We start from the raw sequence: 16,988 nt of genomic DNA, 5'->3' as shown, positions 1-16,988 counted from the left end.
CTGTGGATTTGTTTCTCTAATGTACCCAGACCAACACACTTATTTTATGAGGCTAGTTCAAACTTGATACCAAAGCCTGATGAGAAAAGAAGTTATGAAGTCACGAGAAAAGAAGTTAAGACATTATGAATCAGATCGAACTCAATGGCAGTTTGATTTTTTTGATTTGGCTCATAGCTAGTCCCAAGGATTAATCGTTGGGCTGCTAACCACAAGCTCAGTGGTTCAAACTCACCAGGTGAGCCAGTGGTCGAGATGGGGAAGAAGAGATAGGTTTGTCATATGTACCGGTGATAGAATGTTTATTGATACCCTGGATAAAAGGATGGATTAAGTCAATGAAAGTAATTGTTCTGTTTGTGGGGTAATGCTTACTGAGAAAATTAGGAGAATCAGAAGTGGATTGGAATTTTTAAATTACAGTATTAGCAGTGCTTTGATCAACGTTTTCTATTACTCAATGCTTATAGAGGTAGAAAGTCCGGAGGGGAAGACCATTATTCTTGGATTCTGGGAGAGGTCCTGGCTGTATATTTAGATCTGTGAGTCACATAGATGGTTTGCAAAGATGTGCTCCTCTAGTGCCAGCTCTGAACCCATGAATGGTGCAAACACTTGCCTGCTAACCAAAAAGTTAGCAGTTCGAGTCCACCCACAGTCATCTCCAAAGAACTGTCTAGTGAACGTTCACAAAAAACAGTTACTAAAAACGTTATGGGGCAGATTTACTATGACACGCAGGGGTCACCGTAAGATGGACTTGACTCAACGACAACTGGTTAAAGTGGGAGGAAAAAAGCCCAGTACTGAGGAAGTAAAGATTAATGAAGTGAGAAGATCAGAAGAGTATCGTTTCAAAGAAAGTGTGTTCAAGACGAGTGTCTTGCCACCTCAGCAAGAAAACATAAGGTTCTTAAGAAGTGGAAGGCCAACGGAAAACCAGAGAGAACAAACATTCCATCGAGAGTCAACAGCATGAAGAACTCTAACTCCTTTTATTGCTCCACCCCAAAGAGAAACTAAATTAATACTTTTCCCACGAGCTTGTGTGTGTGAGTAGGCCTAGGTGCATACATTGTGTGAAGATTTACAGAGTAGATCATTGGTTTTACCTTCAATAATTTAGCAATCAACATTTAAAGAATGGAAAAAATATAAAAGGTAGTTTCAGGTAACCAATATTTCTTAGAACTCTGCTTCTTGCATTGGAAGTCAAGATTGTCATAGCACAACACGAGCTCCTTCAAATTTTGGAATACTAGTGACTTTAGAGCCCTGGCAGCACAGGGGGCTATGCTTTGGCTATGTGTCCAAGACATATGCAAGACCAGCTGTTCGAAACCCCCAGCAGCTTCCTTGGAGAAAAACGAGGCTTGCTACGCCCATCAAAGACTACAATCTCAGAAGCCCACAGAGGCAGGTCTACTCTGTCACACTGGGTCACTATGAGTTGGACTCCACTCAATGGCAGAGTTGTTGTGTGTGAATGTAAGGATGATCAGCTTTTGGTTTGCTCACTTTGGAAACGACATCAGAAAAGACCATTTAAAAGAAAAGAATATCATATTTGGTATAGTAGGGGGTCAGTGGAAATGGGGGTAATCCTAAAGAGATGGAATGACAAAATAAGCTCACAACGATTATACCAATGATCATGCACTTGGGTCAGGACTGGGCAATGTAGTGTGTTGTTAAACATCAGCTTATACTTAAGATGCCGCTGATTTTCACAGCATCTATGAGTCAGAATTGATTCCGTGGCAGTAAGTTTGGGTATTTTTGGAATAACACATTAGTAAATTGTGATATCATTGACCTTCAGAAAGAGTACATCCAGCTTCCAAAACATATTTGATTTATTCTCCATGGATCCTGCTTGTTGATTCAATTATTTCTCATTTAAAATAAATCATATAAAATCCTTCTGTTTCAAAGGTATTCCCATGACTGGAACCAAATAGCCACAGGAAATATTGGCACCTTCAAACATTAGTGGATGCATAGAAAACAATCTTACTTTCCCTTCACAAGATCACACACTCATTCCCTGCCATCAAGTTGACTCCCATTCATAGGTAAGTGGCATTATTTATTTCTTAATAGGGAAAAAGAGAGCTCATGTTTAACACAACACATAGGCGAGGAAAAAAATTTAGAATCCCAACAGCGTTTTAGAAAACTGTTTTCCTCAACAGCAGGAAAGCCTATCATGAATAATTTTCATGGAACAGGCCAGCCCTAAACCTACCCAGGTGAATGATTTCACTTTTGAAAGCTTTCTGGCTTCCTGTTTGCTAATTTGCTAAATTCCTCAGAAGCTCACTGCTTGCAAATAGTTCATTGATTTATTTCAGTGCTGAGCCTTTGACAAGAACTCTTCATGAGAATTCTGCCCAGCAGCTGCTTTTTCTCGAACCCGCTCCTAAATTTATAGAACAAGAAAAATTAATACGAATTTTGAGTCTCTGAATAATATTTTAGCTGGAGGACAGTCTTGACATTTCTAAACCTCTGCACCAAAAGTTCTGACTTAAAAAATAAACTAGAGATGATCTGAACCTTTTAATTTTTTCAGATCCAAATCACTGATAACACTCTGAAGAATGGGAATTCCAGAACACTAAATCACACTCATGCAAAACCTGTCCATAGGCCAAGAGAAAGTTGTTCGAACAGAACAAAGAGAAACTGCGGGTTCGAATCAGGAAAGGCGAGTGTTTCTTTTCATCATACTTAGTCTATATGCTCAGCAAATAACCCAAGAAGCTGCACTATGGAGAAGTTGTCATCAGATTGGAAGGAGAATCGTTAACAACCAGCCATATGCAGATAACCCAACCTACCTACCTTGCTGACAGCGATGAGGGCTGGAAGCACTTGCTGATGAAGAGCATATACGAGAGCCTTCCGTATGGATTATAGGTAAACATAAGGAAAGTTAATTTTTATTCACAAGTGGACCAATAAGCAATGCCATGATAAACTGAGAGCACATTGAAGGTGTCAAGGATTTTATTTTACTTGGATCCACAATCAATGCCCACAAAAGCAGCAGTCAAAAAAACCAAACGATGTATTGCATTGGTCAAATCTGCTGCAAAAGACTTTTTTAAAGTTTTAAAAGAAAATATGTCACACTTTGAAAAATTGGGTGTGCCTGACCGTGGTATTTTCAGTTTCTTTATATACATGCTAAAGTTAAATAATGAATAAGGAAGAATGAAGAATTGGTGTCTGAATTATGGTGCTGATGAAGAATATTCAAAGTACCATGGATGTCCAGAAGAATGAACAAGTCTACGTTGGAGGAAGTACAACCAGAATGTTCCTTAGAAGCAAAGATAACAAGGCTTTCTTTCACATAATTTGGACATGTTATCGAAAAAGATCAACTTCTGGAAATGGACAATATACTCAGTAGAGTCAGCGAAAACAAGAAAGACACTCAGGAGATGGATGGGCACCATGGCTGCAGCAACGCGCTCAAACACAGTAACAATTGAGAGGATGCCCATGACTGGGCACTATTTTATTCTACTGAACCCAGAGGGTCTCTATGAGTTAGAACGGACTCGATGGCACCAAATGCAGCAACACTTCTCGTTAGGAAACAATACTTGAGCACAAAATACTTTCTATGAAATTATTCCCAGTTTGGCTCTAAAAGGCATATAAAAATCAAATATATGGCAAAGACTTAAGTTTTAATATGGGTTTGTTTGTACAATGATGAGGTACCACCTTACATCAACAATGAAAGTCAAGTTAAAAATCAAAAACAGAAAACAACACATGCTGAAAAGGGTGCAGATACTGGAACCCTCTAACACTGCTGGTGGGATTGTAAATATGCACTATTGTGGAAAGCGATATGGTATTGCTTCAAACACCTGGGAACAGAAATTCCATGATACAGTAATTCCGCTGCTGTGTATACGCCCTACAGAAGTAAGAGTCATCTGACACACAGACATATGCACATGCATGTTCATTGCAGCACTATCCACAATAGCAAGATAGAACCACCCTAAATGCTCATCAGTAGAAGAATGCATAAAGGAAATCTGGGGCATACACAACAGAATACTATGCAGCCCTAAAAAATCAATGATGAAACCAGGAAGCACCTCGTGGCATGCATGGACCTGGAGAGCAATATGCTGAGAGAAGTTAACAGTCACAAAATGGCAATATTCTAGGAGACCACTGGTATAATGGAGAAAAATAAAGATTCATACCGAAGGACATAGACTTTGGAGATTGCCAATGGGGAACAACCAGGGAGAGGATCAAACAATGGGCCAGACCGTTGTTGATGGTATTAACCTGGGCGGATTCGAAAATAATCGTCTGTAAGAGGGAGAAGAGAAATCAAGGAGCAGGTGAAGGGCAAACTATTGGAGGGTTTGATTAACAGCTTTACCTGTTGGATAAAATGCTGAGTATGTCAAATGTAATCCCTCCCCTGATTTACAGTAAGAAATTGTCTAAAAAAAAAGGAGAAACAAAGACAGGATAGGAAACCCTTGAAGAGGTAGGATGGGTGCTTTTACATGAAAAAGATTACATTGAAGGAAATGAAACAGAAAGTTCTCAATCGTTATGTAAAACTAATGACCTGCTCTTTAAGTCTTCATCCAATTCACAATAAAACATTAAAAACACCGATTCATAATAAAGTGGGTTGCATGTCTATATCTTTTGTCATTTAATTTTGCTAGTAATGTTTTTATTAACTCTATTAGGACATAATTTATAAAATCCCATTGTAAGTGTACATTTAGATGTGTTTGGAAAATCTATCCACTCATTCAATCATCAAGAAAACAAAACAGGACATGTCAATTAAAAGTTAATTCCTTTTGCTCATTCCAGAAAATAACCCTCCAGTCCTAGTCCTTACTGACCACTAACCTGCATTTGGTTCTTACGGATTAAATGTATTTTCTATATTTTTATCAAGGACCTCTGGAGTGCAATGGTAAGCAAAGTCGGGGGTTCAAACCCACAGAAGAAAGATCAAGTGATGTGCTTCCATAAAGATTACAGCCTTCGAAACCCTGTGGTGGCTTTACTCCATTCTTCCTAAGAGTTGGCACCAACTTGACAGCACATAACCACAGCAGAGTTTCCTATGAACAGCTTTACCCTTGATGTTCTGGTTTGGGGATCTGGCTTCTTTTGTTCAGGACATATTTAGAAAAGTCACCCATGTTGTGTGTCTGTTTTTGCTCCTTTTTATTGTTGACTGGTATTTCCATGTGTATTTACTTTAGTCACCCGACTAGATATATGGGTTGTTTACAGGTGTGGTAGTTACATAATCTCATGTCAATTTGTGGATTTTTAAGAGTGAAAGTGTGGAGTCTAACCTGTCAATCAGGTCACAAGGTAACACCCACCAGGCAGTTTCGGGAACTCCCTTTTTCTTCTGGGAAGAGGACCACTCTCTCTCTGCTTCACATTCCTGAACAAGCCACATGGAGTTCTGCTGATGGCAGCCAAAGCCCTGGAGCTGGAGGAGCCACATGGAGACTATGCCAGCACTGAGATGCTTTTACTGACACTGGATCCACAAGCCACCGGCCTATAATCTTCCTGCATTCAGCATCATTGCATGCGTTGCGTGAGTCTGAAGAGGAACTTACAGACTGGTATCAAACTTGATGGGCTAATATTGGATTTATAGGCTTGATCTGAACTGGGCTGGGAGGTTTTCTTAATATACAACTAACTACTCTTTGATATAAAGTTCACTATGGCACACAAATGAGTGTCCCTGGGTTTGTTTCTCTTGTCAACCAGGACTAACACAACAGGTTTGGGACAATACAAAGTTGGTATAATTGTGCAAATTACCAAATGAACATTTTTTTCTCTTAAAGACCTACGATTGGTGGGTTGTAAAGAAAGTGTATACTTCTGTTAGCACCAAATGGCAAAATTTTGTAAAGATTTTGTGTCATTTTACATTTCCAACAGCAGTATGTGTTTCATTGGCTCCACATCTTCATTCGCATTCAGCATTGTGAGTCTTTTAACATTCAGCAGTTTTAATGGGCCCTGGGAAAACTTTGTTCTGTTATACAATCAACATGAGTTAGAGCCACAAATGATAACAAAGGTTTTTAGTAGTCTTGAATTGTAATTTTTATGTAATTATAATTTTGATGTTTCTCTGACAACTAATCATTTTGAGCAACTTTTTATTATTGGCCACATATGCCATTTTTTGTGAAGTGTCTCTGAAAATCTTTTGAGCATATTTTATTGAATTAGCTTATTAAGATTTCTTTGTATTTTTTCCAAACAAGTCCTCTGTTAAGATATATGTATTTAGAATATTTCTCCATCTGTGATTTGACTTCACTATCTTAAAAATGTACTTCAAGAGCAGGTTATTAAGATACAAATGAAGTCCAATTTACTTTCCCTTTGACTTTGCTTTTTGCCTAGGAAGTCTAAGAGATCTTTACATGTGTCAGTCATGGAGGAAGCGCCTGGCTGCTCACAGATTGGAGATTTGAATCCAGCAACCACTCCAAGGGAGAACGATGTGGCAATCTGTTTCTGTGCGGATTACTGTTCGGTGCTACTTAGTTCTGACTTTTAACAAAACACTTCCCAGGTGTGCTTCATCCTCACCAATGTTGGTTGAGCTCACTGCTGTAAGCCACTGGGTCGATCTATCTTGTCGAGTGCCTTCCTCTTTTTCACTGACCCCCTACTTTACCAAAAATGAAGTCCTCTGGTCCCTTCTGATAACATGCCCGAAGTACGTGAGATGACCCCTCACTATCCTTGCAACTAAGCAGCATTCTAGTTCTACGTCTTCCAGCAGATCTGCTTATCCTGCTGGCAGTCCATGCTTAGAACTCCCTGCTAACACCAAAATTCAAATTCCTGCATTAGTTCTTCAGTCTTCCTTAGCTATTGGTGGAGCTTCGCATGCATGAGGCAAATGAAAATACCATGGCCTGGGCAAGGTGCATCTTAGTCTTAAAAAGTGACATCTTTGAACACTAATTAAAGATATTATTTTGCAGATTTGCTGTAATCTTAATGCTCAAAGATGATTATTTGTTGACTGCTGATCCCACGGATGTTGATTATGGCTCCAAGAAAAAAATTCTTGTCACCTTTAATATTTTCTCCACTTATCATGATGCTTACAAGTTCAGTTGTGGTTTTGTATTGTGGCATAATCCATTCTGTAAAGATTTACAAGCTTATAAACCTTAGGAGGCAATTCTTCACCATCCTATAGGGTGGTTGTCAGAATTGATTTGAGGGTAATGGGTTTTGAGTTGGAACCAACTTGATAGCACCTACAACGACCCATTTTAATTGTTACATGTGACAGGAAGGACTGAGGTTCATTTTTTTCCATACATATAGTCAAGTGTTTACACTTTTGTTAAAGATTTTTTTACCCTTTCATCCTAGTAAGTTTGGTCTGTTCCATTGGACATTAGGTCTGTTCCTATCCCAATCCTACCTTTGAGGTCTGCAGCTTTAGGTCAGGTGCAGGACCTTCGGGCATGCACTAGAAAGGGTAAGGACAAGTTATCCTCCCCTTCTCCCAACTCTCACAGGAAAAAATCAAAGCATGCTTCAAAAACTCTGTGGCACAATGGAGTTAAAAAGATCACAGGATTTCCCATATCTTTTGAAGTTCCCCCTTAGGTTACATATGTATCATAGATGATCTTTTTATCAGGTTAAGGAAGTTTTACTTCTGACTTGCTATTATAAATGTTGGTTTTTCTCACATATCAATTGAAGAATTACAGTGATCATTTAAATTCTTACAGTAATTCATTTTTCTTACAAATTAGATATTAAAAAGTAGTCCACTTCAGATAGTTTAAAAAGCAATGTTTTAGTTATTAGTAAAAAGAATCTTTAATATATGTTGACTTGCACATATACAAAGTGTCTTGGGAGAACAGATCTCACCTGTTTGCTAATAAAGTGAGATGTGGCTAGTATTAAGTTTTCTAAGAAATTATTTTTACATATAGCCTTGGTGGCAGTAGAACACTCTACTAACCGGAAGGTCTCAGCTGTTCATACCCAACTCAGCCTCCAAGAATTATGGCTGAACATTTTTCAGCTTTGGAAACTGCACATTGGGCAGTTTCCCCTTTTCCGGGTGGGTCCCCGCTAGGTAGCCCGCTCCCCGGCAACTGGGGTGGTTTGCTGATTTCAAACAAGATACAATGTTTACTTTTTTTTTTTACAATGTTTACTTTTAAACAGTTCACACAATGCATTCTTTACTTACCTTAATGGCTGAAGTGGTTTTTCTGTCCCCCTTCCTCTGTGATATTCAGGCAAAATTGACCAATAAATAAAAGAAAAGGTTGAAAGGCTTTACTAAATCTGTTTTACAGTAACTAGCTTTTAAAAAGACTTTGTTGTGAATTGTTCAAGATCAATATCATTTTCTCTTAGATATTTACTATCTTAACCACATCACTTACTACTATTCGAAAAGAAAATCTGGCTTTGTGGGTTTCATTTTTCTTGAAAAGACTAAACTTTACCACCTGATTGTAGTTCAGTGAAACCTGTTAAGTGCCACTGAGCTGGTTCTGATTCAGTCATCTCTACTTACAACAGGGTCAAACACTGTCCAGTTCTGAATCATCCTCACACCGTCCCGTTTATGAGTCCATTACTGCAGCCAGTGTCAGTTCATCTCATTAGGCTCATTTCTTTGCTGACCCCATAGTTTGCCAGCATAATGTCCTTTTCCAGAGAAGTGCCTCCTGATAACATGCCCAAAGTACACTATCAGATCTGGACTCTACAATTTTCACTCAAACTGGTTAGTGTGTAGGAAATAAACACAAAAACAAATAAACAAAAAGCTTCACATATCACAGAAACAATGTATAATAACTTTATTTTTCTCATTTTACTATTTTGACATTTTATGCACAAATATTTTTTATCTGAGTAAAAATAGAAAATAACTGTTTTATGTAAAATTACAAAAAAATTTTTTAACCACAAAGAAATACATAATTATTATTGTGACAGCGTAAGTGTCTTTATTTAAAGAGTAAAAATGTATGCAAAAGTTCTTCTCCCTTTTACAAAAAATTGAGAATATTTTCCTCCTGGCAGCAAGTGAAATATCATTGAAATATCAGTATTTTTTATACCTTCTATATCTGAAGACATTAAGTTAGTCACAGGTTTGTTTTGCAATTATGAATTTTAAAACATTCTGTGCTATTTCAAATATATACTAGCTATATTTAAAAGGCAGTAACATAAAGTAATGAATATGAATATCAGCAAGACTACCCCAAAGGATTTGGAGGTATAACCCTTTAAAGAAATATGTTGTTTCAGTTTTCCTCTTAAGGGATAAAAACAATCAAATGTAACTGACAGTTTGATACATGAATGAATGAATGTGGCCAGTTGATTATTGAAAAGATAACTATCCACAGCGATTCTGCTAAGTTGCTTGATTTTATGAGTCGAACACATAGCTTCAAGCTTTCAGCTAGAGAGAGAGACATAAAAGTTGGCTCAATGAAAACTTCACACAGAAAACAAGTTTTAAAATATAAACATTTCATTATTCTTGTACACATAAAGTACAAAAACGTGACTGATAATTTGATCTTTCTTCTTTTGTATATATTTGTACTTTCTTCTTTTGTATGTATTTGTAAATTCTCCTGCTCTGAAAAATGTTCATGAAAACATAACAAAAATGGTCAACAAGAATTATACTTTGTTCTTCATTACATGAAAATGGTTTAACTTTCTGGTAGTTATAACCTGAACAAGAGCAAAGGAAATAGCTTATATATGTTAGACCTAGAATGTAATGAAGATTTCTTGACTCAGTTAGGAACTCAATCTCCCAAGTCACGGTATATAAAATGTGAGAGAAACAATGAAGAAAAAAGACAGCAACTATCATGTATGAAAACTGTCTCTGTTCCAATTACAATGAAGAAATAAAATCTGCCAATGGGGGAAGAGGGTTTATGATGAATGTTAGTGCATATAAGAAAGGTCTATGAGGAATGCTTAAAGGAGAAAACTAATAGCTCAAAGTTAGGGGTCTAGAAAGCAATATGGGTATTCCTTATACTTAAAAAAAAATTTAATTGAGGTGTAAAAAGTATGTTATCCTAGCTAAAACAATATAATATCTCCCTCAAAGCATTGTAAAATCTAAATAAAGGTCAATATTCTTACCCTTTTGATAAGATCAGAATAGCACATTATTATTTTTAAACGATCAGCGACTTACTTGTCAACTACTTAAGCCACAAGAGGACAATGTAAAATCTTTTTACTCAGATGTTATTTGAAGCTTTAGCTTCTACATATTATTTCATACTGCTATCCTGCTCATCCTTGCAATATTGTAACAAAATTTTAAGATACCACTCTATTTTGTTTTTAACGAAACAAAAATAGAAATGACAAATTTTACTATTTTATGGTAATATCTACTACAGAGTCTTAAAGACCTTTATGCAATAATATAAATAAACTGCTATATGTTATAGGCCTCTAGCAGAGTGCTTAAAATTATGATCCAAGATTACCAGAGAGATCATAGATTCCTTGACTCTTGTTCTCAAGCGATGTGCCTTGTGTGGTTCCTTCCAAGATGCTCATCAGTACTGGTAACAGCTATGGCTTACCAGGCACCCTGCCCATACTAGCTTGGTCTTTTACTTATTAGCCAAAAGTACTAACTGACCTTTCATAGTTGCTTTACGACAGAATTTATGGGAAATAATATGTGGAAAGTAAAAAAAAGCAATATTTAAGAATCAGTCTTTTGCTGTAAAAGGACTGAAAAGCTATGTGCTTGTCTCTCATATCATGATTAATGCATACCTTAAATAACAAAAAGGAAAGGAACATAGACACATATCTAGCCATTTTTGATTAGTGTTAGCGAATGTTAAGTAAAGATATCTATACACATGTGAACTAAATTTTTAATGAGCTATTTAATATTTTTCCTTCTGAATGCCTATGTATATATGGGCAATGATAAATGTATAGATATTTGTATACACACATATATAATACTCAAAAGGAAGGTAATTAAATAAATGACAAATTTCAAAGCAGAAAAAGAATGCCTCATGTACTGAAGGCAATTTTTCCTTAAGACTATTTCAAAGTAACTTACTAATGTTTTGAAAGGCAAAGTACAGGTGACTGATTTAAAGTCTTCATTCCATCAGAAGTACAATGAATACATAACTACCTTGCATAATAAATCAGCACTACAAGGTAATAAAAGGAAACAAAGAAAGAAAGCCATACCAAACCAAACTTTTCTTTTCCGGCTGAGGTATACTTTTTTAGTTTTTTAAATCTCTGACAGGAAAAACAGAGATCACTTCAGACTCTTCTTTTTTTTGTTTGTAAAGCTGGTTTATTAGAATTAAATGCCTCTCAAAATAATTTAACTTCTTGGCCGCACATTATGTATAATCTATACAGCAAATCCTTAGAGCTGGCTTGAGTTAAGCCGTATTTAAATCTGGATCTCTTTCTTTAGCACTACTCTCTGACAGTGGATTTTTTATTGTCTTTGCTTGCAAATATATAAATTACTTTAATAACTTGATACTCTTAGTTTAGTAATCTATTAATATCATTATAATTTTATTTGATATGAGTATTTCAGCTCTGCTTGATTAGCTGGAACAGGCACACATGCTTTAGCTATGAGAATTCCATGTTCTGGCTCCACGTAAAGGAACGTCCAAAGCAGCAGACAGGGGAAACAGCTGTTTAAAAACAGTATGCCAGACTGTTTCCTGCAGATACTTACTTGTCATCTTCAGATGCCACTGGCTATTTTTGGTAGGGTTCGATATTAATACTGACCAGTTCAGCTTTCCTGACTTAACCAACTATCCCACAATGAATATGTTGCCTTCATGTTGGAAACATTGTGGAGATTCTTTAACATACACATATTCTAAAATATATGCTCAAAGTAAAAAGATCCAAATTCACAAGAGTATGAAATATTTATAAAAAAAACATGCATCAGATTTTACAGTCTAGAAATAAGATTCAAATTCAGTAATAAAGGTAAGAGCAATACTTGCTCTGATTATCTAAGAAAGACTTCAGAGTCCAGAAGGAGCTGAGACTCAATTATCCTTTTCTGACTGCAGAGATGCTGTAGCCAGGGTCACTGCTGTGACTGGCTGGGCGATTCCATGAAGATGCATTTTGGCAAGTTTCTTCTGTTCACATTCAGTGACCAAACGGTTCAACTCTGCTGCACTGTATCCAATAAGAGTCTTTAAGTCACAAACAAACTTGTATACAAATCTCTTGCCTTGAACTTTACAAATCATGTCCCCATCATAATAATACCTTTAAAAAGAGAAAAACACATCTTACCAAAAAAAAAGAGAACTCATACTTCTTAAAATATTTCACAGACTTTTCCATAAGTATTACTTCCCTTATGAACAATTACCGCCACCATAATAGCAATTAAATTTGATGTTATATAGAAAATACTTAACATTAACTACGTGTAATGTCAAAACATTACTGAAAACTTAAGAGTACAGAACTCTAAAGTACTGTATGATACAAATAAACTTTCATAGCCCATTTTAACATTATGCTAAAATATTGATTTTAAAATAAAATTATTAAGCATGACAAATCCAAAACAAAATTTTTTTAAACACTGGTTCAGATCTGCAAAATAGAGAGTCTATGGAGTCATGCTAATGGCCAGAATTCAAAACTTAGCAGTAGTAGTAGCTTAATAATGTTGTGACCACAAGTAAAGGCACAATTTCTCTATGGTTTTAGTCCTCAACTATTAAGTTAGAAAATAGAAAATAGGCCTCAGAGAATAGAGGCCTAAACAGGACCATCCTATTTAATGCCTGCACATAGCCCTCTACAGGATACAAGCTATATTAATTCATGAATCTATACATAAAGAAAAATTTCACATATATACTCAACAGATTTATTGGTATTGTCTTCTTTACTGTCTTGTACAAACTTCTATATGATGCAGTCATATTTATTATTTTAATATGTAAAGATTTTCAGTATGTTCTTTAGACCCAATAGGGAGTCACAAAATTTTAAGTGAAAGGGTTAAAAGAGGACAAGAATACAGAAAAACAGGAAACCAGTTATTATAAGGAAATAACTTCTACAATTTAAATCGGCATATTTGAGGAAATCTGCTGCCACTTTCTATGGAGATGACAATTAAATGAATTGGATTTGTGTTTATTTTAGAAACAGTCTAATTTTGGTTAATATACATAATTAAGACTGTCGTGGCTAGGTAATCACTTGGCACCACCATCATACATACTGATTCTAGCACAACTGTTTTTACCATGTACTGCCAATTCCCGTAACTGGGGCAAGGAGGAAGAAATCTTAAGTCTTTTTTAGACTTGGGTGGAGAGAACCAATTGTACTACCCATTAACACCTACTTGACAAAGTGCTGCTCCCTAACAACTGGTAAAAGTGCAGTGGTGGCACACATTGCCACAGTTAGCTTAATCAAGAGTCAACTAATGAGAGAACTGTCCTAATTACAGGACAGCAAATATAATCATCCTGTTAGTTTTTAAAGTAATAGATAAAATAAATGAGGTATAGTCTTGGCTATCATTTATATTAATATGGAAGCTGGATTTCAGCCCACACGATTGCTTGTCCTCCCATTTTAAAATGTAAGCACTCAAATTTGTTAGGAAATTTTCTATGAAATGTGTAAGACTATAACAAGTAGATCTTTGGGGAAAAATGAAAAAAAAAATTAAAAGTGGTTTTATATTTCTAGGAGGAGAATGGAACTGGTATATCTTTGTATTTCTTGATGTAATATTTTATGCAAAAAATACACATTATTAATTTCATCTTCAATCTAGTAGGTGCAACAAACTGTATAAAACAGCACTTTGTTTCCTTCTTAAAATGAATAAAAGTACATAAGTATGTAATATCTGTATTTTCATAAATAAGGTTTCTTCCTGTTTTTCTATTCTTAAATTTGTATATATTTTAAAAACCATTTAAAATGGTGAAATATAACATACAAAGGGAAAGGACACAAAACTGAAGAGCTCAGTGATTTATTACAAAGTGGGACCCTGCGTGAACTATCACTCAGATCAAGAAACAGGACCCGATATTTACCCCTTCTATTGACTCCTGATCCTTAACCTCTCCCTATAAGAAAACCATAAATCAGTTACACAGTAATTTTCTTGCTTCTTTTTATATCTTTACCATCTAAACATGTATTGTGAAAGCTACAGTTTTGTTTTATTACGTAAAAATCAATCAATGCATACTCTTTTAGGTCTATTTCACTGAATGGTTTAAGAGAATTTTATTATTTTTAGCAAGAGTGTTGTTTCATAGGTATAAAATACTCAACACATCTTTGTATAAATATACACTTTATTAGTCTACTACTCACAGCTATTTTGGTGGTTTCTAGTTATTATAATGCTGATATAAGCAGCAGATATATGGAAATATGCATATGTCCATTTGATCTAGTCTTAAGAGACAACCTGGTTGTAGTATATGTATATTCTATGTCCTTGCCAACTCTTGGTATTGATAATCTTTTTAGCTTTACACATTTTGAGAAAGAGGGGATGCTATGTCATTTTACTGTGTTTTAAATATAGTGCAATTGATTGATAATTGTTTAAAACATGGCTATTGTTTTGTTTTATATGTCTCCACATGAGCAAAGTCACGAAGGCTTCCTTAAGTGTTTTCCTCCTTTGCATTTTACATCGAAGGCTACAAGCTCACAGAAATAAATACTCTTTCTGCTTATAAAGAGTCAATTATTCCAGCATCCCTGATTGAAAGTTGATTACTTTATGTTTTCTCCTCATTGTCATGTCTTTGAACAAAGTGCTCAAATAATCTTGGTTCTATTTGGGCTATTTTGTTTTGGGGACTATTTGTCCTTTGGGAAATACCACCAAGTGTTATTATAGTAAGATTCTGTAGAACACCATAAATCAATCACTTAAGATCAAAAGGGGAGTATTTACCCAGGGCAATGTTCAGAGGGCTTAGAAGAGAAAGGAGTGTAGACAGGAATGACAGAGGAGGTGGGAGAAGTGATGGTACAAGGTACGATCACAATGAGTGAATGAAAACAAAATGTTTTTCTGATGTGCTCGATAAGCCTTTACCCAATTCGAAATAAAAAGTTCAAAATAAAAAAGGAATTAACAAGACTAGAAGTTCTCTGAAAGGATGAATAAAATTAACCAAAAACTATAAAGAAAAAAACATCCCAAAGATGCTATAAAGCAAGCCCTCCTACTCTGCTAACCTTTAGATGGAACAACTTACTGTCAGTGAGTCCATCCTGACTCCGCAACCCTATGAGACAAAGCAGAACTGCACACCGTGGGTTTTCAAGACTTTTAAAACCTTTAAGGAGAACAAGTTTCCTAACTATTGTGATACTTACATTCCAAACTTTAGAATTATCTTCTCAGATTCTACGATAAACTTATGGTTTTAAAGGTCAGTGACTAGAACTTTGAATATGGGAAGAACAGACATCTTAATTATTGATATTAATAATTTATTTGTAATTCTTTGGGAAATTTATATATTCAAATACCAATTGTGAAAAAAGACAAGTTTTATTTCTGCTTATATGGCAAGAATCCTTTAAAATATTGGCAAAGTTAAAAGTAATTAAGTGACAAATGCATTGAAAACTAAGTATCTTAATTATGAATTCTGAGGATAAAAGATAATTAAGGAAATGGATCATGGGATACAGCATTTAGTCATAATCCTATTCAAAATTATATCATGATACTGGAAAGATGAAAGTAAAATGTATATGTGTTAATGTGAGTAATGAAAAAAATTTTATTCTCTTTTAGTATGAAAGTGTGAAACATGAAGTAGCAATATCAGTATCTTACTGCACCCTAATGGACTCATGCCTCCTCTGTGACCCTTCTGTGAGGGAATGGACACATGGTCAACAGATGGGCTTTGGGTCTCTGCTCTGCTTCCCCCAGCCCACACTCATTCTCAACAATTAAAAAAAAAAAAAAGCCAAAATTTAGGTTGTTTGCAAACACATGTCACTAACTATATACACTTGGAGGTCAACTGCTTGAAAGTTATCTACCTGAAGGTTCCCAGTTATCTGAGGCAATCAGACCCTATTGTCTGTCCCTCCCTAAGTAGGGCCCACTCCCTTCTGTTAAGGATCATAGAATGTTCCCCTGGAGAAGAGCTCGAAGACAATTCAGAAGACCAGGATTAGGCTGCCCTCTTGACTCTAGAGCCTGCTTATCTCGTTACTATGTACCTTCCTGCTACATGTATGCCTGTAGTGAAACCCCTTCCTATTGCTTGTATAACCCCCATGTTATGCGTCTACCTTTATACAACCCCTTATTGCTATATATGTGCTTACCGTGGCCTGCATGTCCAAGATTATAAAAACTGCTGAAATTAGATTACGGCCTTTCTGCTTGGACCGGGCTTCTGAAGTCATGACTGAGAGGTAAGCGCCTGCATGCTTTATATTGCCTGATGTCTCTTTAATTTACCCCTCAATTACACACCCTTCTGTTAGACCCCTTCAGTTGTGAAGAGGCTGGTCTCCCACACATAGTGACCCTGCTTAGAGTAGAACTGCCCCTGTGGGGTTCCCAAGATTGTAAATCTTTACAGGAGTAGAAAGCTTCATCTTTCTCCCACAGAGCAGCTGGATGGTTTCAAATTGCTGGCCTTGTAAGTAGGAGCCCAACATCACCAGTATGAAAACTTTAACCATTTTTAATACCTCAAAAAAAATGCAAAAGTCACAAAGAAACAACTTAAATTTTAACCTCAGTTTCTTACATTAAGAACTCCTACACCTGGAATTGGAAGCCAATCTCTAGAAAGCCTTGCCATAAAAAAAAAAAAAAAAGG

The 16,988-nt window shown here is 36.0% G+C and overlaps 1 protein-coding gene across 2 annotated transcripts in view; it reads right to left on the bottom strand.

Annotated features, from left to right (window-relative positions):
* Nucleotides 1-9,033: 9,033 nt before the first annotated feature.
* The window catches only part of GABPA (GA binding protein transcription factor subunit alpha), a 51,598-nt gene continuing 43,643 nt past the window's right edge, over nucleotides 9,034-16,988 (bottom strand). For both annotated transcript variants that reach the window (XM_045284504.1, XM_004713086.2), the window contains exon 10: nucleotides 9,034-12,393. In XM_045284504.1, coding sequence (XP_045140439.1) covers nucleotides 12,165-12,393 — 229 coding nt within the window. In that variant the 3' untranslated portion in view covers nucleotides 9,034-12,164. The remainder of the gene's footprint in view (nucleotides 12,394-16,988) is intronic.

Source organism: Echinops telfairi, unplaced genomic scaffold (genome assembly GCF_000313985.2).
Source record: "Echinops telfairi isolate 266 unplaced genomic scaffold, ASM31398v2 ScPeMD7_7469;HRSCAF=8507_0, whole genome shotgun sequence".
NCBI lineage: Eukaryota > Metazoa > Chordata > Mammalia > Afrosoricida > Tenrecidae > Echinops > Echinops telfairi.
Note: the sequence above shows the minus strand (reverse complement) of the source record. Positions and strands in the feature narration are given on the sequence as shown.